The sequence below is a fragment of the Mycteria americana genome, chromosome Z, assembly GCF_035582795.1.
Source record: "Mycteria americana isolate JAX WOST 10 ecotype Jacksonville Zoo and Gardens chromosome Z, USCA_MyAme_1.0, whole genome shotgun sequence".
NCBI classification, from domain to species: Eukaryota; Metazoa; Chordata; class Aves; order Ciconiiformes; family Ciconiidae; genus Mycteria; species Mycteria americana.
Window position 1 is genome coordinate 38,342,663 of NC_134396.1, and position 23,006 is coordinate 38,365,668.

The 23,006-nt window shown below is 37.5% G+C and overlaps 1 protein-coding gene across 13 annotated transcripts in view; it reads left to right on the forward strand.

The window, feature by feature from the left end:
* AOPEP (aminopeptidase O (putative)) overlaps window positions 1–23,006 on the forward strand; it is a 208,725-nt gene that overhangs the window by 72,402 nt on the left and 113,317 nt on the right. For 11 of the 13 annotated variants that reach the window (XM_075526833.1, XM_075526844.1, XM_075526840.1 and 8 more), the window contains exons 7-10: window positions 13,837–14,026; window positions 15,860–15,969; window positions 21,382–21,484; window positions 21,594–21,701. In XM_075526833.1, the coding sequence (XP_075382948.1) occupies window positions 13,837–14,026; window positions 15,860–15,969; window positions 21,382–21,484; window positions 21,594–21,701 (511 nt within the window). The remainder of the gene's footprint in view (window positions 1–13,836; window positions 14,027–15,859; window positions 15,970–21,381; window positions 21,485–21,593; window positions 21,702–23,006) is intronic. The other 2 variants (XM_075526837.1, XM_075526839.1) reach the window with 2 other exon arrangements.

Genomic DNA, 23,006 nt, shown 5'->3' on the forward strand with positions numbered 1-23,006 from the left:
TTGCTGGAATATTCTTTCTCATTTGTTGTATACAGAGCTATTTTGTCAAATAAATGTTGGGGAGTTCATTGTCAGGAGTACATTTTTCCTATGATCACCGTCTTGGTAGTGATAGATACTGAGTTAAATCTATGATGTAATTCTGAATAGCCTTGTTAGTCTTCTTGAAGGTAACTCATAGACCACCAAAAGAAAGGTGCATATGGCTTAGTCACTGAGCAAATTTTTCAGAGGCCTAAATTAGACTTTAGCATGATGAAGTGAGGAAGGAGACTTGCTTGTCAGTGATTGAAATGGCTTTGCTACTATCTTATATATCTTACATATGTATCTAATGATATTTCAAAAGTTTCTGTCTTTGCACATAAAATTTTGTGCACCTCTCAGTGCTAGCTGAAGCACCGTTGTATTTTACTTACAGTACAGTGCTCCAGACAAAAATGCAGCATATCAGAGCTAAGATCATTAGTTTAGAGAGAACACAAAGTTATTTCTAAGTAACTGTAGAACATGATTTTGAGCTGTTTGGGGAAATTTTTCTCTTCCCCACTGCCTTCAGCAGCATAATAAGGTAAAATCTTTAGGGCCAGTGCTGCTTTTCTGATTTTGATTTTGTGTGATGTATTTATAATGCTAAACAGTACATATTCATTTTACATTGTATATATGTAAAAGCAGTATGTGCAAGTTATGTCTTGGAACAAACAGATTTACAGATGAATTCCTCTTTCTGAATCCCATGACTTAAGTTTGGGTTATCACGTTTCCTCTGCAACAATTTGATAGGCTAGAGACATGTTAAAACAGTGCAAAGAGAACTGCTTTTATCCACTCACTTTTCCAGAGAAATTGGAATACTATATTCATTTAGTGGTGCGAAGATGCCCGATTTAAAAAAACTACCTGCCTTTACCGCAAGGATGGAGAAAAGGATAAAATGAAGCTGTACTATAAGTCTACAGTCTATGTAAAGTCTTAGCTTCACATAATTTTCTATAAAGAGAGCTATTGGCAGAGAAGGTAGGATTCACCAAACTCTATTTATGGATTAAGCAACTCCTTTTTCTTAAAAACCACACCGGGCACATCCTTGTAAATTCAAACCACTCTGCCATTATGGCCAGTATAAACCAACAGTCTCTACTTACTGCTGTTTACTTTTTTCTTATGATAAACAGGCCTCTGATTTTGAACAGATCCTGGTGTTATTGTGCTGTCTGGTAGCGCCTGACTAGATATGTTATTTGCCTCTTGAAGCTTAATTTCTGTTTTTGCTTGGCCAGTTGATCTGAGTTAATACAACAGTGCATATGTATAAATGCAAATTCTTTAAGTTCCCAGAAAAAAAAAATGCACAGAGGTATTTCCAGTGCTTTCTGAGAAGAAACAGCTACATCCAATTTGCATTTGTCAGTATAACTGTAATATTTGTGGTGAATTCTCGGTTAACCAAATTTAAACCTGTTGGAGGTATAGTTATAGAGTGATAGCTCTTGGCAGGGGTGAGGTACGTATTGCTGTCACCGAAGAGCTTTTCTCTCCAGAACTTGTAACTGAGCCCAGCAGAAACACACTGGCAGACACTGTGCCGTCCCTTCTAGTGTCAGGCCATGGAGAGGGTAACAGCTTCTTGTTTCTACCTGTGACTTTGCTAACAGGTGGTAAGGACAGTATGATAGACCTAGAGGTTTGAATCCAGAATATGACCTCAGAATGGAATTTATCTTTTTAAGCGTTTCCTACTCTAAAACCAACATGAAACTGCTATATTAAAGTTTAAGTTGCAGTCAAGCAGGTATGTACAGTACGTCAGAGACACACTGGCTGATAGTTGGAGCAAGTCTCAAGGAGTGTTCTCCCACTTGACATTAAATTCTGCTAAAACTGAAAATGTAAATTACACTGTGGAGATTAACTAGATTTACAGCAGAGTGACTGGATGTCGCTGTAAAACTGTTAGCTATTTGGAAACTTCAATCTGTACTTTCTGGAAAATTATACAATTTGCACAACTTTTTGATCATCAGGTTCATAAATCTAAACTGATATGAATGCCAAATATCATCTGAGGTTTAAAACATTAATTTGATTAATGCTGACAATACAGAATATATAGAAAAAAAATTTAACCATTTGACAAGATATAGACCCAACCAAGTCTGCAAGGAAGAATCCAACAGGAACTACCTGTTATCCAGCTAGCTTTAACTGGATTTTAACTGGAAGCCTGATTCTGTTTGGTCTTGGCAGAAATTTTGGAATATGTTTGCTTCTTGTGAGTGGCCAATATCCACATGCAAATATGAATGTATGGTCTGACAAAAAGAGAGAGATTTTAGTGTATTGACAGAACTGATAGCAGGAAAGTACATGGGGAGGAATCAAAAATTTTCTACTTTTTTTTAAATTTAAAATCCTTGGTGATTTAAAACAAAACAAACAAAACCACCTCAAAATGGATATCTTTTGACCCATGGTTGTTTATTTGCTGTGGTCTTGCAAGGCAGGAAACCACCTCACTCTCTCCTCTTGGACTTGGGAAAATACTTACTAATATAATCTGTATTAGCCTTAGCATTTTGCCAAATACAGAATTTGGCATTCTCAATGTAACAGCTTCAAAAGCTCCTTTCTGTTTTCAAGGTTTATTTGTTGAATTCACAGAGCACAAGTTACCAGGTCAGTGTTGGAAATCTCCAGAAGAAATACTGGATGCAATAGATGTTTCTAGAAGATAATGGTGTTTGCTTCTTTCTGGCATCTTTTGAAAAGAATAGGTAAATGTATTCTGTGGCAGTGTCCTGAACAACAGGAAGAATCATAGAATCATAGAATGCTTTGGGTTGGAAGGGACCTTTTTAAAGGCCATCTAGTCCAACCCCCCTGCAAGAGCAGGGACATCTTCAACTAGATCCGGTTGCTCAGAGCCCCGTCCAACCTGACCTGGAATGTTCCCAGGGATGGGACATCTACCACCTCTCTGGGCAACCTGTTCCAGTGCCTCAACACTCTCATTGTAAAAAATTTCTTTCTTAAATCCAGTCTAAATCTGCCCTCCCTTAGTTTAAAACCATTGCTCCTTGTCCTGTCACAACAGGCCTTGCTAAAAAGTCTGTCCCCATCTTTCCTATAGGCCCCCTTTAAGTATCAAAAGGCAGCAATAAGGTCTCCCCATAGCCTTCTCTTCTCCAGGCTGAACAACCCCAACTTTATCAGCCTTTCTTCATAGGAGAGGTGTTCCATCCGTCTGACCATTTTTGTGGCCCTCCTCTGGACCCGCTCCAACAGCTCCACGTCTTTCCTGTGCTGAGGGCTCCAGAGCCGGACGCAGTGCTGCAGGTGGGGTCTCACCACAGCAGAGCAGAGGGGCAGAATCACCTCCCTCAGCCTGCTGGCCACGATTCTTTTGGTGCAGCCCAGCATACGTACGGTTGCCCTTCTGGGCTGCGAGCTCACATTGCTGGCTTATGTCCAGCTTTTCATCCACCAGTACCCCCAAGAATATTGTTTAGTCCTTATGATGGACTGAAACAAATTTGGAGATGTATGAAAAGGTAAATTGATAGAAGATGCAACAGAATAAAAGTTCATTAGTAGGTGATACTTAATATTATAAGACATTAACACAGTTCTCAGTTATGCTAGCTATTGCCAGTTAAACTGTCCCTTGCTATGTGATTCAATAGTAATAGCTGGATGTCTTTGTATGATGAATATAGTAATTCACATGCACACTAGCTACTTCCAGCTAAACTGTCCCTTTGCTATATGATTCAACAATAATAGCTGGATGTCCTGTATAATGGCTAAAGTAATTCTTAGGCACACTGAAGCTCTTCTATCACTGGATATGATGTAATTTAATCTTATTTTTCCACCAGCACAATAAATGTGACTGTGTGTGAAAGAGAATCTGTGTGTGTAAGATTTTATTTGGAAATAATCTTCCAAAAAGGAGGAAAATGAATGCATTGCAAAGAGTTTGATGTTCCCAAAAGATTTTGTTTACAGTTTGTTGAACTATTAAGCATTTATTGTAAGGAGAGTAGATTGTTCTAGTTTTAATAATTATAATGCTGTTCTGTTTTAATATTGCATGATCTGTGGGCTGCCATAAAGTTGTTACAAATTGAAGGGCTGATATAACATGAAATGAGGCACCTCTTCTGAATGTTGCTTTTGTTCTGTATTTAACAAATTAGTATGTTGACATTTGTCACTGATGGATTTCATTATTTGCTGAAAGGCTTTTAGGGGGTTTGACAGCATGAATGGTTTGTCCTACAGACTTTTGAGAATTGATAAAGGCATCTTTGTTCTTTGTGCAAAAGCACAACAGATATCTTATTGACTGACGCACACAAAAAAGAAGGCTTGTATAGCTGCTGCACAGAATAAACTAAGAAAATAATTTTGAAGCCATTACGTATTCTTCTATGTTCTCTCTTTTTTTCCTAACAACATGTATCTCGTTAATCAGTGTAACAATAAGCATTGGATCCTCATTCAGTGAAATGAAAGCATGCATTTTATGTCAGTTTACGTACTGTTTATAGATGACAAAAATAAGAAAAACAGGTAATGGATGATAGTAGGACTAGTGAGTTAAATTTCTATTGCCTGAATCATTTTTAAGACAAGTGCGCAGACTGTTGTAGCATTTGTATATACAGAGGATAAAGGCATAGTAGAAATAATGCTTTTTAGCAGGGATGTTGAAAATTAGAATAGACTTGATAGTGTTGGATTTGCACCCCTTCTTTTAAGTAAGTAAAATGAAAGGCTTCAGAAAATGCATTTCTAGGTACCAATTCTTAAAAGCAAGAATTGTGGGTGATACTGCTTATGGGCAAAAATGAGATCACATGCAAATTGGATAATTATTTTAATCTCATTGTTTGCTCCCACATTTGTAGTTGGCACAACAAGCAAGAGTGTATTGGATATGAACTGAAAAGTTAAAAGAATTGAATCTCTTGACTCTTTTGTGATTTGAGAAGTTCTGATCTTTTTTTTAAAACTCTGAGCTTTAGCTTTTTATTTATTTTTTCTTAGAAATATCAGGGATTTGTAGCGCTCTCTCCTCCAGTAATGTTTGGGATTTCCTGAATGAATCAGGGATGTATCTGAAGTTTTCTCGGTCTGCAGGTGAAGTATTTGTGATAGGGATCCTTAAAAAACAAGAGCATTCCTTAGGTTTGGTTTGGTTTGTGATGCTACTTTAACATGTAGTTTGTAGAGATTTAATAAGAACCACTTCTGCCTTCGTGCACATTTCATTTCCTTGCTACTTTTAGAAAAGTGATACCACGAGCTTTACGTTGAGGAAAGAAACCTGAAATACTTGGAAGAAGAAGCAATCTCTTTTCCTTTTTTCTTGTTGGTTTGGCTTGTTTGTTGTTGTTTGTTGTTCTTTTGTTCTGGTATGTGTGGATAAAAGCTTTCTTCTATATGTTAAATGAAGAAAAAATGACCCATTCTTTATTTTAGTTTGCCTTGTCCATGTCAGTTTTGAGACCACTGATGTATAGGCCCTTAACTTGAGTGAATTTTCACTGAATATGGAGAAGCAGATACATTTTGCTCTTTCTGTCTGACTATTTATCATAGTTGGTTATTTGCACTTTGGCTGTCAGCTGTGTTAATATCTGCCAGAAACTTCATGATGTAGTAAAAGGAAATCCAGGTCTTCCAGTAATAACAGTGATGGAAAGCTACAAATAATTAAATCCATCCATGATCAAATAATATCATCCATCAGTGACAAATGCCATCACTTAGACTGGAACTGAGAAATGTTGTTAGAGACTGTTCATCATATTAATCATTTTAGCAAGAATACAAAGAATAGTTTGAAAAGGCTCTGAAACAAATGCTGTGTGCATTTCTAATATAAAACAAGAGATTCCTTTTTTTAGTCTTCCCTTTGGTATATGAGAAGGAAACCTAAAAAAAAATATTATCACAGAAAACCATTTTGTATTTACAAAATGAGAGGTGTGAGTACCTGTATCTACATCTGTTTCCATTACCTTCTTGTTAAAATAATATGATAAATTAAAATAATTAATTATAATTATCAATGGCTGTCCATTGCTATTTTCTGTTAACTTTTTTTTATTTCAGCAAGTGCTTAAGGTGAATTTTGTGATCCTAGTCTTATAAATCAGCTTTAAATGAAAGACAATTAATATAAATGCATGGTTCTAATAGAGACTTTCCACAGTACTATTTGTTATTAACCATTTTCACATGGTTAATAGCACAACTTTTTCTTTCTTTTTCTTCGTTTGGCCATTTTCTGATGTTTGGAAGCACTCAGAGAAATGTGGTAGAAGTTTCATATGAAAGATGGAATTTAGCAAATCCAGAATGTAAACCAAATATTGCATTCATATTCCAGTTCTTACTGAAATTAGTGGGAATGTGGTATTTCCTCTGGCTCCTCAGACATGAACAAAATTTTCCCCTCAGCCTCTGAACCTCTTTTGTGATGCTACCTATGTCAGCAAGAGTAGAGATGTTTTATCATTGTTGTGATCTTTGCATCAGCTGTCTTCTGTCAAACAAAAAAAAGATTCTTCTGTGAAAAATTCCATATCCTAAAATACTATTCACAGAACAATCTGAACTGGAAATATTTTGACTTTCTAGATCTTGATTTCTTTGCTCTTTAACTGAAGTGCTCTAAATTGACTTCCAATCTATCTGTTTTTTAAGAAAAAAATAAACTAATTGAGTTGTGTAGTTTGTAAGACTTGTTTGGAAACATCTGCCATGAAACAATACAATTTTGTAGTATGAATACTTAGTAAGGGATCTGGAAATCAGTGTCACTGATTCACAAATTACTTTCAGTGTTAGCAGTGTCAGTACTTTTTGAGCATGTGAAGTGTGAAGGTTAAAAGTTGAGCTCCATAAAGTATAGAGAGGGTTTTTTTTAAGAGTGAAACACATGCTTGCATTTATTGAAGCCACTTTACTTGCACTTACTCCTAAATCAGTTAACTAAATCCGTTAAATATGAAAAATTCATTGTGTGGTATACAATATGAAAAGCTTTAGTCCTGAAGGTGTTTCTCTTTGAAAGCTGACTGTAAGATTTTTGACAGTATTGTAGCCATTTGTTACTAGGAGGTATTGTGTAATTGATTGTTATAAGAGAATTCCATTACTTCGTGTTTTTTGGGTGTGAGGTTTCAAACAAATCTGGATAAAAAAAATCTTGATGGAAGCTGAGGTTTTGAATCTGTAATTCCTTCTCCCCCCCCAATTTTCTGTGTTTGCTTTTCTTTCTGTACAACAGGAGGCAATTTGCTGCCTGTTGCAAATCCTGGGAGTACAGAAGTTTCTAAGTGAACAGATATTGTTGGGCTTACATAAGATATTAGGAAACAAAATCTGGAGGACTCCAAAACAGGTTCGTGCCCTGCAAGTTCCTCTTTGTGATACAGAATGTGTCAGATGAAAAGAAGTGAGCCAGTGTTGCTGTTAGGCATCCTAGGGGCATCACAGGTCAACTGATGAATAACTCCTCAACTCCACAGTTCTTACTTGGGTTGACTGCTGGTTGGTCTTGTCACCTCTAATTCCTGATGAGCTTATTACAAAGTTGGGTTAGCTCACTGGCAATACTTGGATCCCAGACATCAGACTGAAGTCTTCATGTAAAATACAACGTCTGTCCTTTCCTTCTTGGTTCACATCCCAAATCAGAACATTTGAAGCAGGTAGGATTTATTACCATTATATGACTGCAGCAGGGTATCAGCCACAGAGAAGTTGTTCTGTGAATTTTTGTAAAACCCCAATTAAAGTTTTTTTGTCTTAGCACTATCAATGTGTGTGCTCTGTGTGTGTTAGAGAGAGGATGAGACAGCATTGATAAAGAAATTAGTTGCATTATTACCAGATTGTTCATCTTGTGGTGTGTTCCTGTTCTTGAGAGTTGGATCTAGGGAAATTCTTGTAACTCTTCTGTGGGAAGGGATAGTTTCAGTCCACCATTTTAACTTTGGATATTTGGGTTGGATGATGGAGCACAGAGGAGCTGAGCCTAAAAGAAAGCTAGAACTTCAAAACAGAGCATGCTTTAGAAACAATTAGAAAAGAATAAGGCACATTTTTGGCAATACTGGTGCAAAAATTAAAACCTCCAAAATGTTTCCTGTCTGCTAGATGTGCATTTTGTTGGGCACATAAATATCTTGTTTTAGCAGGTACAGCTCTGCATTTTATATTTGTAGTCCCCTAAGACAGAAATACGAAATATGAATTCCACTTTTAGGATTGACTGTCCTATGGTATTCAAATAAGAAGTTAATAGATGTATCACCCTGTATGTGGTTAGTTCCCATTGATCTAATTTTAACAGAAAAAATAAATTCTTCAGTAGTTTGGTTTGTTTCTTGACTTTTGTTAATTTTTTATTGTTAAAAAATAATCTAAAAATACTGCAGATTCTTTTTTTAATACTTTGACCTTTTACTCATGTAAAAGTTTCAGAGCAAGTTATGATTGAAATCTTGAGGAAATTTACGCAAATATATACATGATATAGCATGAAAGGATATAGCATATCTTTTAATTTGTGAACACACAGTTAAGAGAATTGAGTTATGGGGAATGAGATGGCTTGATACAGTTTTTCTTTAGGCTGATCTTAGCTGGGAGTGCATCAAATTCTGTGTTTATTTTTTGAAGCACATCAAACCTGTATCCTTTTTGTTTGGGTCAGTATGATCGGTCCTTTTGCAGTAGCAAAGTAATGTCTCCTGGCATATAAAAATTTGCATTTGTCAACTCCTGTCAATATTTTCAATGTGGCTTAGTTTAGTTTATTTTTGTTCATCATAAAGTTCCAGAGCTATTTTGGTATCTGAAGAAAATTTATAAAATTTCCTCTGTGAATAATGTCTGGACAAATCAAATAAATAGTTGACTTGTAAGTCCAAAGACACTGGAAGGTGGTGTATGTTGCAGTTGTGTGTGATAAATACATTCTGGCTTTTTATGCAGGTTTTTAGTTTAAGGCTGTTCATTTAGTATAGTATGGGATTGGAGATAATGCGAAAAAATCAAGAGTTGTTACAAACCCAGTTGTTTGTGTAGCAGCTGTTTGAGCTTAGGCTCATGTTATCTTTTTCCTTTTACTGTATAATTTCTTCAGTTTTACGCCAAGTACCAGTTTTGCTGTTGAACAGTAATAAAGAGAGTTTCTCCTGAGAGGGTTTCACCCTTGTTTATACACATCCTGATTAATCTAGTTTGATACAGTGAAATAAGCAAGACTGAAGTGATTGTCTGCCAGTTCATGGAGCAGCTCAGGTGTTCAGATCATTAACTAGGTGCTTGACTGAAATTTGAAGTTTGGATGTTGAATTGCTCTACTGAGTTGGCTGATACCATCCTCCTTCCCACACACAGCGGTTGGTCCGCTTTCCCTATGGCCTACCCTACTGTATTATTGCATGATTTATGGATTAAAAAGTTAGTCATCTGCTCTAGAATCACTTTCAGCTGTAACTTCCAGTCACTTTTCGGTTTCCCACTGTGATGGTAGGAAGGGAAAACTTCACGAAGTTTCCATTATTTCTGGAACAATGCTGAGAATATTCTAACTACCAGATCCTCGTCTCTACAGCTGCATCTGCATGTGTATTTGAGTTTCTGGTACACTATAAACCTAGGAGGTTAAAAAGGTTGTTTGTAGTTCTCTCAGTACTGGACTGTAACATACACCAGAATGCTGGAGATTATAGAGTAGCTGGATGTTGCATGTTCTTGTGTCTGCATCCTAATGGCACCAGTGTCCTCAAAGATAAATGAAGCTAACATTCAAAGTCTGATGTAGATACCGCTGACAGTATGCTAATACTGTTCTTTGTATCACTGGAATCATGTAGGTTGAAGGCAAGTGATGAGAGATTGCACAAACTATATGTAAAGAGCTGTCATTTAATTGTCTAGCTTTCTCAAATTCCAGTAATCTTGAAATGTATATCTTAATTTTAATGTGTTCCTATAAAAATATTTTTAGAGAGATTTCCCCTGCTCCCTTCTATGTGTTTAAGAAGGGATTTTCTAGAAGTACAATAACTGTCTAACCCATTTACTATCTGACTACCTTTTTATAAATAGGAAAAGAGAAGCAATATGTGGAATACTTTCAAAACGTGAAAAAGATTTTTTTAATTATATAACTTCCATCTGTAATAGTGATTTTGACTCCAGAAGCGTAATTTTCCAGCTGATATGGTCTTGGCTCTGTTATTTCAATAAATATATAAGAAAATCTATCTGCAAATCCCTGTGTGTTAAGAGGGAAAGACTTCTACTTCAAAAGGAATGCAACAAGTCTGTTAGAAATGAGCTTCGTGTTCCTAACTTAAATGTGTACTTAAGTTCTTGCACATACATTTGGCTAGAGTTTGTGCTGTGTCTCGTCTGATTAAGTGTGAGCAGCCAAAGATAGCATGCTGCTGCAGCCTGTGTGCAAAGCGGCACCTGCATCTAAGTTATAAGTCTGGAGAAAAAGTTTTGCAAAATTGCTTTCAGAGATTTGGCCTCTCAACTGGTCAGATTACTGCTCAGAGCTCTAGGACTCACTGGAAACCTTTTATGTGTTAAAGAGACCATTTATTAAGAACATCAACATGGGTGGATTTGGATGATTGGAACATCAGGACCCTTTGGCCTTTCACACCAAAAATTTCTTTCCCTTTGGGGCTCAGGTTTTCCTTCATATGCGTTCATACCATAGTTAACAGTGTTAAGATTTCCCTTAACTGCAGTTTAACTGGGAGAGGGAACTTGTTCCTTCTTTCAGTCAAATGATACAAAGATCTAAGTTATGAGGGTGTGATTCTGCTCAGAATAATAACCTTTTGTTTTAAAAGTGTAACCACGTGTATACTTGTTGAAAACAAGTCATTAATTTCTTTTTCTGTAAGAGCTATCGGGAACTTGTCCAGCTTCCTGCAAAGGACTGGTGGGGTTTTTATTTTTTTGTTAACTGGGAGAGGTTTCCCATCTTCCTTACCACATCCAGCTAGCCTGTTCTGGCCTGCTTTAGAAACTTGGGCCCGACTTGAAAAGACATCAGCTAGAGGCATTTATAAGCTGCACATACCTTGTCAGGTCTTGATGTAATTGCTGGGGTGAATCACCGTTGTCCGTTCCTGGTGTAAGAATGGATTTCTTTCCTTTTCAATTCCAATGAAAGCAACAGATATCAAGCCTTATGATTTGTTCCTAGTAAATGAAATGGATGGTAAGGGGGCTAAATTCCTATTCTGGTTAAAAAAAAAAAAAAAAAAAAAGTTTTTGGCTATTGCAATTTAATCATCATCCTGACTATCTTATTTTTCACATAGACACTTTCTTGAATTACTGAGTCCTTTAGGAACAACACTGACAGTAACAATGTGCAATGAATAACACTGCATATCCTAGATGATGTAAAAAATGTAGATTTGATTGGTATCACTAGAGGTGGAGCAGAGTTTCTGGAATTCAAACATGTATTGGAAATAGAGAATCTGGGTTTTAAACTAATACACAGAATCAAACTTCTCCCCAAACTAATAGATGCTGGACATATTACAGAAACATGTTCAGTCTTTGATAAAATTACTCTTAAGATAAATGGGAACTCTGCACTGCTCTGTAGTGATCTGTTGCTATATGAGGCTCTGAATTAGAGATATAGATGCTTGTTAAGGGCAAACAAAATAAAAGGAATCATTAAGGTGTTCTCAGGCAAGGAAGTTGCTGGCTGTACCCAGACTCTAAAATTAAATTCTGCTGCAGCACATAATCTTATTTTTGGCCTTGTAGAAAGTTGTATTCTTATTCTTTGGCCAAAATTTTAACTCGTATACATTTCTCTCACTGAAGTGATTTGTAATCCTTCCATAAAGGAGATTGTTCAAATGTGGCATTTCTATTATTTAAGTTATTGGAAAAAGCAGGAAATACAATCTTTACTTTTATTGTGTGTTTACCTACAGTAGACTTAAAATGCAAAACATTCTGTGGGCCTGTTTATAAGGCATGAAGTTACTTTTGTTTTGCTTAACCAAATGGCCGAAACACTGCCAGCAGTATGTCTGGAATGTTATTTACTTGGTCCATTTCTGCAGTTTTTCTTTGTAGCACTGTACACATGCCACAGTTAGGGGTCACTTACTTACAACTGACCAAAGTAATACCCCTGAAGCTGCAGTTATTCTTCTCATCAGGGGCTTTATAATAAAAGGTTCATCATGTTCTGCAGCTACTGTGCTTGCACTTTTCCCCCCTCTCTCCCTCCCTCCCTCCCTTCTCTTAATCAGAATTGCTTTTGGCGAAGATTTGGAGAGCTGCTGTTTTTTTCTTCCTGTGTTCTCTGTGACTTGAGTCCTCTATTAGTGCTTTAATTTCTTACATTGTTTTTTACAATGCCAGCTGATTGAAATGTATTAACTTGCTTTGCTGGCTGAGTATTATTATTTTATAAGGAGATGGTTACTGAATATGTTTTTCTATTTAAGTGTGTATCATATTTTATGGTCTCAGTTCCAGACATTCAACTGGTTGCAAGAGAAATGTGGGTGTTTTTTTAACATTTCCAACGGACGGGTAGGGCGGGTGGGGAAGCTCTTTGGAACACTGACGAATAATATTTGACTCTTGGAAATGTCTTGAGGCCATGTGCTCCCCTCCCATGCTCAGAAGGCTAGACTTAGTTTTAAAGACCCAGGGTCTTAAAGGTATTACCATTATGCTTTATTTCCTTTTGAACTGTCTGGAGTTGAGAAAACAGTTGAAATGCAGATTATGGATGCTGAGGGTTAGTGCAGGAATAGTCTGCGGACGGTGGTCTTGGTTTGTGCCCTTGCTACTCGCATCGGTGGCACGGTGCCCTGTTAATCCCTTGCATGTTAGTCAGAGGGCTTAATTCTGCTACTTTTCTTTCCTAGATGTACTTAATTCCAAAAATTATGTAACTTTTGAGACATTAACGTCTGTAATGTCTATAAGCATAGCAGAAACTGCCTTACAGCAGAACATGAGTTGGGAACTGCAGTAACTTGCAATTCAGTGTAAGTGTTTTCAGTAGCAGAGCAATAATTCATAACAGTTTTTCCCCCAGTTTCTTCTTATAGTACTTGAGTGCAAAGAAGACTAGATACAGATTGCATTGTTCTCCCCTGTTGTGAAAAGCAGATATTTACTGAAAAATATTGAGTCTCCTTCTCACTTCTCTGCTTGTGGTAAAGGATGTTGTTCTTCCTCTGCATTTGTAGAAATGATCAGCTCTTATCATCAGATGATATCTTTTTAGCTTGTTTTAAGTTTTAACAAGCGCATGTGCTTTACTATACATGGCTCTTGTTGCTTTTGGATAGTGATTTGTTTTCTTTATAAAATGTTTCTGCTTTATTTATTTCCAGCTTTGATCATTTAACTGATAAATACTTGCTGCCTATATTCATACCTGCTCATCTTTTATTATCCTGGCTTATATATAAATGGTTCTATTGAAATAAATCAGTCTTGTAATTTGAAAAATATAAAACTTTGGTTTAAGTTACTTCTTACAGGTAATAGCTGTTTGACGGTTGAATACAAAACAACTGCTTGGCAGAATTTTAGTTTGATGCTCTGCCAACCAACAATAAAGTACAACCTAATTCCTCAAAACGTCTGAGCTATAAACTATCAGTCATGACCTAGCATGCATATAGTAATAACAGGCTAACAAGGCTAATAAAGCCTATACATTATTATGGCCATGCAATGCATGTTATAACAGGTCAATAATGTATTTTGTCACTCATTCCTATTGTGCAGCCCACACATCATCTTCCTGTCACAGAGTGTATTACCGGGAGGGAGCCATCTCTGTGGAACGCGTTTGTGCCATGAAATTGCTCATGCTTGGTTTGGACTGGCCATTGGTGCTCGTGACTGGACTGAAGAGTGGTTAAGTGAAGGGTTTGCCACTTTTTTAGAAGATATATTTTGGGCTAGGGCACAACAGGTAAGGTGATGATACATCACTTCTCAATTGAATTATGTGGAAATCAAATTATATACCCTGCTGTGAATTAGGTAGAAATTAAACCTCCTGTGTTATGAAGATAAGTCTTTTAAAATAATAGTGGAATTTGCATGATAACTTGATTAAAAAAAAAAAATAAAAAGTCTTTCCTAATCCACCATGAACACTAATCTTTACAGAGGTAGAGGCCAGTGCAAATAAGAATGGAAACATCTGTTTGTCAATGATTACCTTGCCACGAATGTACTACTCGATTATTACAGTTCAGCTATCAAACGGTTGCTCTGCATTCTTTCCACTTGTATTGTGTTCCTGAAACTGGAATAATCAGTAGAGTCTTACTGAATATTGTAATATTCCAGGTACATAATTAAAGTGGTCTGGTTTTGTCCAGTGGACAGCCAAGAAGCGTACCTCAAAACAAAATGAAAGCTGATGAAATAGGGCACCAGCTCTTACACTTTCTTCCTCTTATACTGCCCAGCAAGAGTTACCCTCATGTCAGAGGCTTAGAAATCATTGTCTGCCTTAAAGTGAAAAGCTCATAAATTACATGTCAGCTAGTAAAGTGGTTTTCTGATCCAATTCTTATTTTTATTGTACCTCTGCTACTTCAAGCATTTCGTGTGTTAGTCATTTCTTCCCGTGCTTGTGTCAGGCCCTGATTCTGCCCCTTAAGTCTGCAGAGCTCCACCTGTGGAAGAGCAGGTGGGACTGGGAACTGACATCGTACACTCTTCTGAGCCTCCATTTAATTAAGTATCAGGCATATTTATAGCACCAAAGAAAACAGAATTCCTTGTCACTTACCATGTTTCTGGAACAAGGAGAGGAAGGCTGTCCAAACACTTTGCTTTTCCCTTCGGGTCCTGAAGCTCATTTCTGCCCTTACATTGAGCATCACTCCTCTGCTGTGAGCTGTTCACATTAAGTCTATGCTTTTGTGAGTCACTTGAAAGCATTTTCATTGTAGTAGAACCCTTCCACGTAGCTGAATGGAAAGGAGTAAGCAACAAAACAGGGTGATTAGTGCCCTTGTTAATGTATAAGGTCAGAAAATATATTATTGCCTTTTTTTTTCTTTTTAGAATTTATGAGTAGTTTTGGTGCTGTGCAATCGTACAATTGTAGGATTGTAAGTAAATTTCATAGTGCCTGACAATAATTTCATGTGACTGAAATATTGTTGTAGCGCGGGATAATATTAGCTGCTTTTGCTTTCTCCCATCTCCCATCTTTTTTTATACTCAAGAACATAGATTAGTTGTTATTTGTAAGCTGAAAACCTGGCATTTATTTCATAAGCATGCATCTCTGTTAATATTACGTAAATGGGGGGAAATACAACAGGGAGCTTTCATGAGTATGTCAGAAGTAGTAGGAAAGAGGAGTGAAGTCAGGACACAAAGCAGCTCTTTGCTTTCAAGGCTGGGAAGAGTAAAGATGCAACCAAAACCGATAGGCCAGCTATCTGTCCTGTCCATTCAGTTCACTTATGGCCAGTCACTAAAGGAAAAACAACATGCCCATCACTCTCCTCAGGCAGAAATATTTAACCGACTATTGATTTGATGCGCACATCAAGGCTTCTGTTTTCCTTAGTGCTGCTATTAACTCTTAATAGCAGCAACTGTTATTTTTTTGTTATTTTTTGGTTTGTGGGGTTTTTGGTTTTGTTTTAAATCATGGGTATTGGTACTGTTTCCTGCATCTTCTCCATGTTAAAGGGAAACAAAACAAGCTTCTCTTTCTGAAAATTATTGTTGTCTGTTGGGAAACAGCAATCAGTGATCGGTGTTTTTGTACCCTAAGCAGCTGTCACATGATGAAGTAGCAGGGCAGCAGGAATTGAAAGCTTTACTTCGCTGGCGACGACTCAGAGATGAGGTGCAGAACTCTGAAGAAGAGCTGCAAGTTTTAAGGTAACAATATCACAGTGTAATCTTTGCTTTTGCATGTTCTCTATCTCCTGTTTTCCACCATTTTCTCCCTTCAAAGGATAGGCATCCAAATCATCTGATTAAATCTGCTGCATTTCCTTATTTCCTTCTGAAGAAAAAAGTCAAATTAAATTGAGTAGGTTATTCATCTTCTGTATAATGCAATTGCTTTTCTCTTTGTTATAGAAAGCTTTCAAAACCCATGGGATTTAGTTTGATATAAAATGTCTGTAAGCAGTTTACAAGAGCCTCTATTCAGAGGAAAAAAAAGGCCATTTCCTGAACAAAGTTCACTGTTTGAAGCCATAACAGATTCACTTTCTGTGGCTCAAGACAAGCACATACAGGAGTACGGTATCTAACTGCCAAGCTGAATGAAGATTTAAAAAACAAAGGAAAAAGCATAATGAACTATATAAATCTTCGTTCTCTTTAGAAACGACTAATGATACTATTTAAACAAGATTTTGGTCTTTAGGTACCAGATGCTGAGCTCAAGGCTTCTTCCTACATAGCTAAAGACAGATAAAAATAAGATTCTTGCTTTGCTAATGATTGATAATCTGGGCTGTTCTGATTGGTGTCTAGGGAATTTGCCATAGTCTTTCTATCTTGAGTGGCTGCCTAACATCTCCTGTGCTTGTCTCTCCACAGTCTTTGACCAAGAAAAACAAGTTTACTAATCCTAACTCAAGTTAGCCCTACACTGACCAAATCATGGAAGTACAGGGACAGATTTCAAGAGATTATGTAGACCATTCCCCTACCCTGAAATACAGGCAGTATACTCAGACCATCTTAAGCAGGTTTTTGCTAACATGTTCTTTGAAACCTCCAATAAAAAAGTTTCCACAGTACCTAGCTAAGCTGTTTTAGTGTTAACAGTTAAAAATTGCTTCCTAATGCACAGCTGAAATACTGTTTATTTCCAATAACATAGATGTCTTCTTTTCTTTCACCAAGTGGAACTGAAGAACAAATTGATCCCCATCTTCTATATAATCAACTTCTAAATGTTTTTGGAAGTCTGTTGCCGTTTCATTCATTTTGAGGTCTGCCCTTCTTTTTGTGCTTTCCCAGTAGGACCTAAAAGCCTTTTATATTTGGGCACTGTTGACCAACATAGAAATTCCTGTCTATGGCCTCATGTCATCTGAAAATGCGTCACCAACTTTGCATAACTATAGTCTTTCATTGACCTGTTTTACTTCATGTTTGTTGATGAATTGTGTATCCTACGTGTAAGCAGAGTCAGTGAAGTTATACATTTGCAAGTGTGCAATTTGATGATAGGTGTAAATACAAAAGCAAGCCTTATCACTAGCTGTCATATAGCTGCTACCAACACAACTACTGATTGACAGACCCTGGGGTTTTTGTTTGTTTGTTTTAAAATTAGAACATTGGTTCATGTGATACGAGGCTTATCTGGATGTATGGTTCCATTTTCAACATTATGGAATCACATTTGTCATCTTTTGCATGAATTATGTAGTTGTTACTTTTAATAAAATGTGTATGTGGTGTAAATTTTTAAAATAATTTTTCTAAGGGCCAAAATACCCTTTGTAGTTTGAAACTCAGGAAGGATTGATTTATCTTGAAATTGATACTTAAGCTTTCTGTTGACTTCCACAGTTATTAGACATAAGTCTCTGTAATAAGCATGCTTCTTACCATTTGCATAGTGGTATTCTCAATGTTAATACAAAAGAATGACAAATTTTTTCTTGTTTGAAAAATATGCCTGTAATATACATTTCGGGAGAGAAATATGACGCCAGCTTGGGATTCTGGCAATCTCTTCCTCTCTGATGTGTCTAGTTTCCTGTGGTTGCATTTAAGGACTTTCCACTGGTTTCAGTCAGATATAAATATTCTCTACTATTTTTGTGGCGGGGACTTGAATAAGTTCTCTCTTTGCATGTTTACTGTTTTTTTTTTCTTTTCTTCTTCCTTCTGAAAGTATGTCCATGTGCTTTCCTGAATTGGTATGTAAGAGAGGAAATTTCAGTCTTGGCACTGCACTGGGTTTTGAGTCTGTACTGAGGCTTGTGCTGGTTCAGGCTTGTGTTTTTATACAAGGATATTAAAATTACATGATAACTGGTTGTTACTTCTTGCCAATTATGTCAGGAAGAAAAAAATCAGCCAACCCACTCTTCCCAAGAATAAGCTTATTCTTCAATTACTTTTTTGTTTCCTGCTGGACGATCATAGGATTTTCTGTGCTTTCTCCTGACAGCAGGAAAACCCTGCCCAAAACTTGTCAGCTGATCCTATTAACTTTTGATCCAGCAAATGAATACCTGTTCAAACTAGGTGAAAGCTGCTCAGCAAACTGATTGTCAGCATGATGTTTCTTCTTATTATGGATATTTGATGTTATGTTATAGTAGCATCTCATAAGCTACCTGTGAAAAAAGAAGTCAGGTATGAAAGAAATAGGTAAGTGTCTTTTCAGCAGGCAGCAGCTCTGAAAGGCAGCATCAGCAAATCTTAGTATTGAAGAAGGAGTTTGTGGCACTGTAGTGCTCATACAGGATAAGACTTCAGACAGAATCCCGTGTATTTTCTCCCAGAGTTTGAAGCAAACCTGCAGGGATAAAAGCACCTGTGAAATATGTCCTGCCACTCATTCTGCTGGCAAGCATCAACACCAGCATTCTCATCCAGTCTCTCATGTTATGAAAGCAAAGAAGACTAGAGAAGTCCATTTCATTCTGTGGAATAAAGCTGGTGTTGAGATTATTTCATGCCCTGGCCCTTATGACTGAACTTCAGCTTGTGATTCTTCATTAAGACAAACCAGTGTTGATATCTAATTCTAAATTTGACTCTGAGTTCTACTTGCATCAAGTCCATTTTCCTCCTGAAGTAATTCTCTCTGACTGCTCTGTAGGTGTTTCAAGAGTTTTATTCTATCACACTGATAGGAAATGTGCCTTTCTGATGGTCTCTTGTGGTCTCTTCATGACTACCTAGCACATCAGAGCATTTACTTACCAAGGACTTGCTGGTGAATTGTACTTTTACTTTGTACAATGTACTTCTCTGCCTGGGGGGAAAAAAAAAAAGCAGCATCTTTTGCTTCCTTCAGAAATTTGCCAGTATCTAAAATGTGCCAGGTAGCAGCTTGCATACCTTCAATCAGCTTGCCTTTAGCATTATGCTTAGCTTCATCAACTAGGTTAGATGCCAGGTTTTGTAGGTCAGTGTAAAACTTTCCATCTCTGTACCTTCAATGTGTTGTAAATATACTAAGCATTGCTTTAAAATAGTGTGCTGAAGTACTGACAGCAGAGGACAGGGTAACTTTCTGAATATTTACACTCTTTTGCAGACAACATCAGGGGTATATATACATCCTTTGCAAAAGGAAATTCTTCAGTACCATCATCCAGATGGGATACTGCTTTCTGGTCACCTACTAGGATCTACATAGACACAAAGTTGGAGGAGGAAGGAAGGAAGTATGGTTGCCTAATTTAGAATAATCGTGATTATGGCAAGTATTTCAGTTTAGTGTGGATCCTGTAGCCTGGGCTCAAACTCCATTTTTCAAAGTATGGGCTATTTATTGTGAGAGAAGTGAAGCAGTTTTGGCTTTTTATATATGCAGAGAACAATGAAAAGTCGCATATGGAATGCCAGTAGGCCTTCCTTCTGGGCGACTGATCCAGAATGGAAACAGGTGGACCTCTGCTCTTCTACAGTGGGTCTGCAATGGTTGCATTGTCTTGAAAAACTGGAGTTACCATAGGATAAGAAATCAGTTATTGATCTTCTTCTTTCAATGTTGAAGGAAGATCTTCCTTGAAAGAAAATATGAACTATAGCATGGTAAAGGACTTCGTTAGGAACAGTGTAAAACTGAATCAGCACTTTATTTTTCCTATTTTATTTCAAACAATTATATTTTGTCAAGATTTTACTGTGTGAAGTGAATTTCATATGCACAGGTCCTAAACATAGTGCCTAAAGGGTGATAAAAACAGCTTAGCATTCTGGACAGACCTCTAATAAGAAACCATTACACAGAAACAAAAAAGGAAGAATGTTTTCTTCAAAGCAGACATAGATATAAAAGAAATCCGATCACATGGATTAGCTTATGAGAAGTGTGTGAGTGATGTGGTTTGAAGAATCCTGCACTGCTGTGGCCTGTGTTGCCCCTATTCTGTAGAAGTCGGGGGAAAGATGTTTGGTTTCCAAGACTGGCCATTTCAAAATCCACACTTAGAATTGGAGAGGTTGTTTCAGTCACAGGGTTAGGCTCCTAAGACAGACATCTGTTCTCAGACCACTGTTAGCTGTGATGTTTTCTGGATGGAAGAAAAAAAAAATAGGGGGCTCTTTGGTACTATGCCTGTGAAGGCACTGCTTACAAGTGAAGAAAAAATATTAGCATAGCTTCTCTTTAGTTTTCACTCTGCGCTCATAAGAGCCTAGAAGTCCTCCATACTTTTACTGCTGTAGATTTCTGGCATACCAGGTGCTGTATTACATTTTAAAATCAGGCAGTGAAGAAGCAGTTTTATTCTAGACATTATTGTCTTTAAACCCCAAACCTCTGTGTGTGTGAAAGGGTTGCTCTTTTAAAACAAACTTCAACTACTTTTCTTCCAACCCCAAACAGCAAAAATGAAAAACAGAACATTATTTCTTCTGCAGTGTATTGCATGCAGATGAAAGGGGTTATTCTTGCAAGTATAGTTGTGTAAGCTGTTAAGCCAACGTTCAGGTATAAAAAGAGAAATCTCTAGTTGAACATAATGACTTCAATATCCTTCCCTTCCCTTCCCTTCCCTTCCCTTCCCTTCCCTTCCCTTCCCTTCCCTTCCCTTCCCTTCCCTTCCCTTCCCTTCCCTTCCCTTCCCTTCCCTTCCCTTCCCTTCCCTTCCCTTCCCTTCCCTTCCCTTCCCTTCCCTTCCCTTCCCTTCCCTTCCCTTCCCTTCCCTTCCCTTCCCTTCCCTTCCCTTCCCTTCCCTTCCCTTCCCTTCCCTTCCCTTCCCTTCCCTTCCCTTCCCTTATGTCTTTTTTTGTTTGTTTCTCTTTGTTCATAATGTGTCCGTGCACTGTAGAATGGCATGCAATATGATGTCATGCTGGCAGTGAAAAGAGTACTCCAACTTAGTGATGGATTTCATTTGTACCCCAGCTGTCTGGTCACCTATGTACAAAATTGCATTAAAAGTATGGAATTTGTTTGTTTGTTTGTTTGTCTGTCTAAGCCAAGTTATTTACTTAGAGTAAAGAAAAAGACTGAACTCTAGTCACAGGTGTCTAAAGTTACTATGTCATTCACAATGCTTTCAACTGTGAGAATGTGTAATGTATGAGTTACTTCTTTACCTACTTATCCAAGACTTAATTAGCATGTTACCATTTTAGGCCCAAGAAGGAGAGCACAGGAGAATTGACTGAGTCTGGAGCATCTGTTATCAAACATGGTCTTAAAGCAGAAAAAATCTTCATGCAGGTTCACTATTTGAAGGTGAGTGTTGTCCACTGATTTTTACTGAAATTGCTTTACTAATACAGTAAAGACTTCTCGATCAGCGAATTCATAGCATCCTATTTGTTTCTGGCTTAATTTCTTGCAGGGTTATTTCCTTTTGCGGTCTCTGGCAAGGACAGTAGGAGAGGCTTCATACCTTGCATCTTTACGAAAATTTGTCCATAAGTTCCATGGGCAGCTTGTCCTTTCTCAGGTACTATGCTTGAGGTTGTTCTTCACTTTCTGAAAAAACAAATGACCTAAACTTTTGGTTTGACTATCTAAATTCATCACTTCTGGTTGTAGTGAAAAGAGAGGGGCAATTGTAACTTGGCAATATTGGTGAAATTCCCACCTGCTAGAGGGCAGAACATTTTTTTCAGGGCGATACATAAATCGGACACCCTGCTAGTATTTAATAATGTAATCAATGGGTGATTTTTTTTTTTTTTTTTAGCCTTGATACTTTGAAAGGTCAATGTTCATAGGTGCTGATGTTCTCAAAGATAGGGTCATTTACCGTACTGGAATTGTCTCCTGTAGTCTTTTTAGCTCATGGGTTTTGGTTGTGATCAGTCAGTCTTTTCCCTGATACCTCTCTGTTTCTGATAGAGAAGAAACACAGAGTAGGAATGTAACTGAAAACTTCCATAAATCGTAACAGTGCGTGCACATTACATTTCTGACTTTATTTCCTTCCTCTCTGCATGCTGCTTCATTCAGTGCTTACAATTTCACAGTCTTTCTTATGAGGACGGTCTCTTTCTCACCAAGTCAGAGAGTGATGTCCCCCTCACTCTGTGACATTGCACCCACTTGTATTACAGTGTTGTCACAGCCTCTGTATAGGTTTCCTCATCATGGTCCATACTCCCATGCTTTCTAAAACATTCTGTTACTGAAGTATTAATCTAAAAGGGATGTTTAAGATGTGCTGCTTCTTTCTTTCAGTAGACTTTCTCTGGCAGTGATACTATACAATGGCAGTCCATTCTTAAGAGCAGTTTTTCTCACAGAAGAGGGTTTCTTCGTGGATTGGTGAAGGCTTGGTTGTAAAAAAACCAATGTTGAATTAGGAATCAGAATCTGCCCTCCCTAAGACCAACTGCATATATTAATCACTTGAACTACAGACTTAGCTTGTTCTCTTGCCGGCATAAACGGTGTATAATTATTCCATGCAAAGTAGAACAGCTTCAAAAGGAAAGATTGAACAAGTCACACCACAGTATATTGTACCATCTGTTACATAGAGAACCCACCTGGGGTTATAAACAGAAATTTACCTCCCTCTAGGTCTTTCTGAAAGAGTCCTGTAACCACTGGCTGTAGCATTAAAAGGGGGACTGTCTTGTCCTCCAGTGTTTTGTTTTGAGAAGGAAATGACATAGCTCTCCGAACCCAAAGTTCTAGGAAATCCTGTCATTGGTGATGAGCCCAGCTTGCGCCATGGCACTGTAGCTTGTTGCTTCTGTAATGCTGTGAAGACAACCATTCATGGGGGTGTCTGTGAACCAGG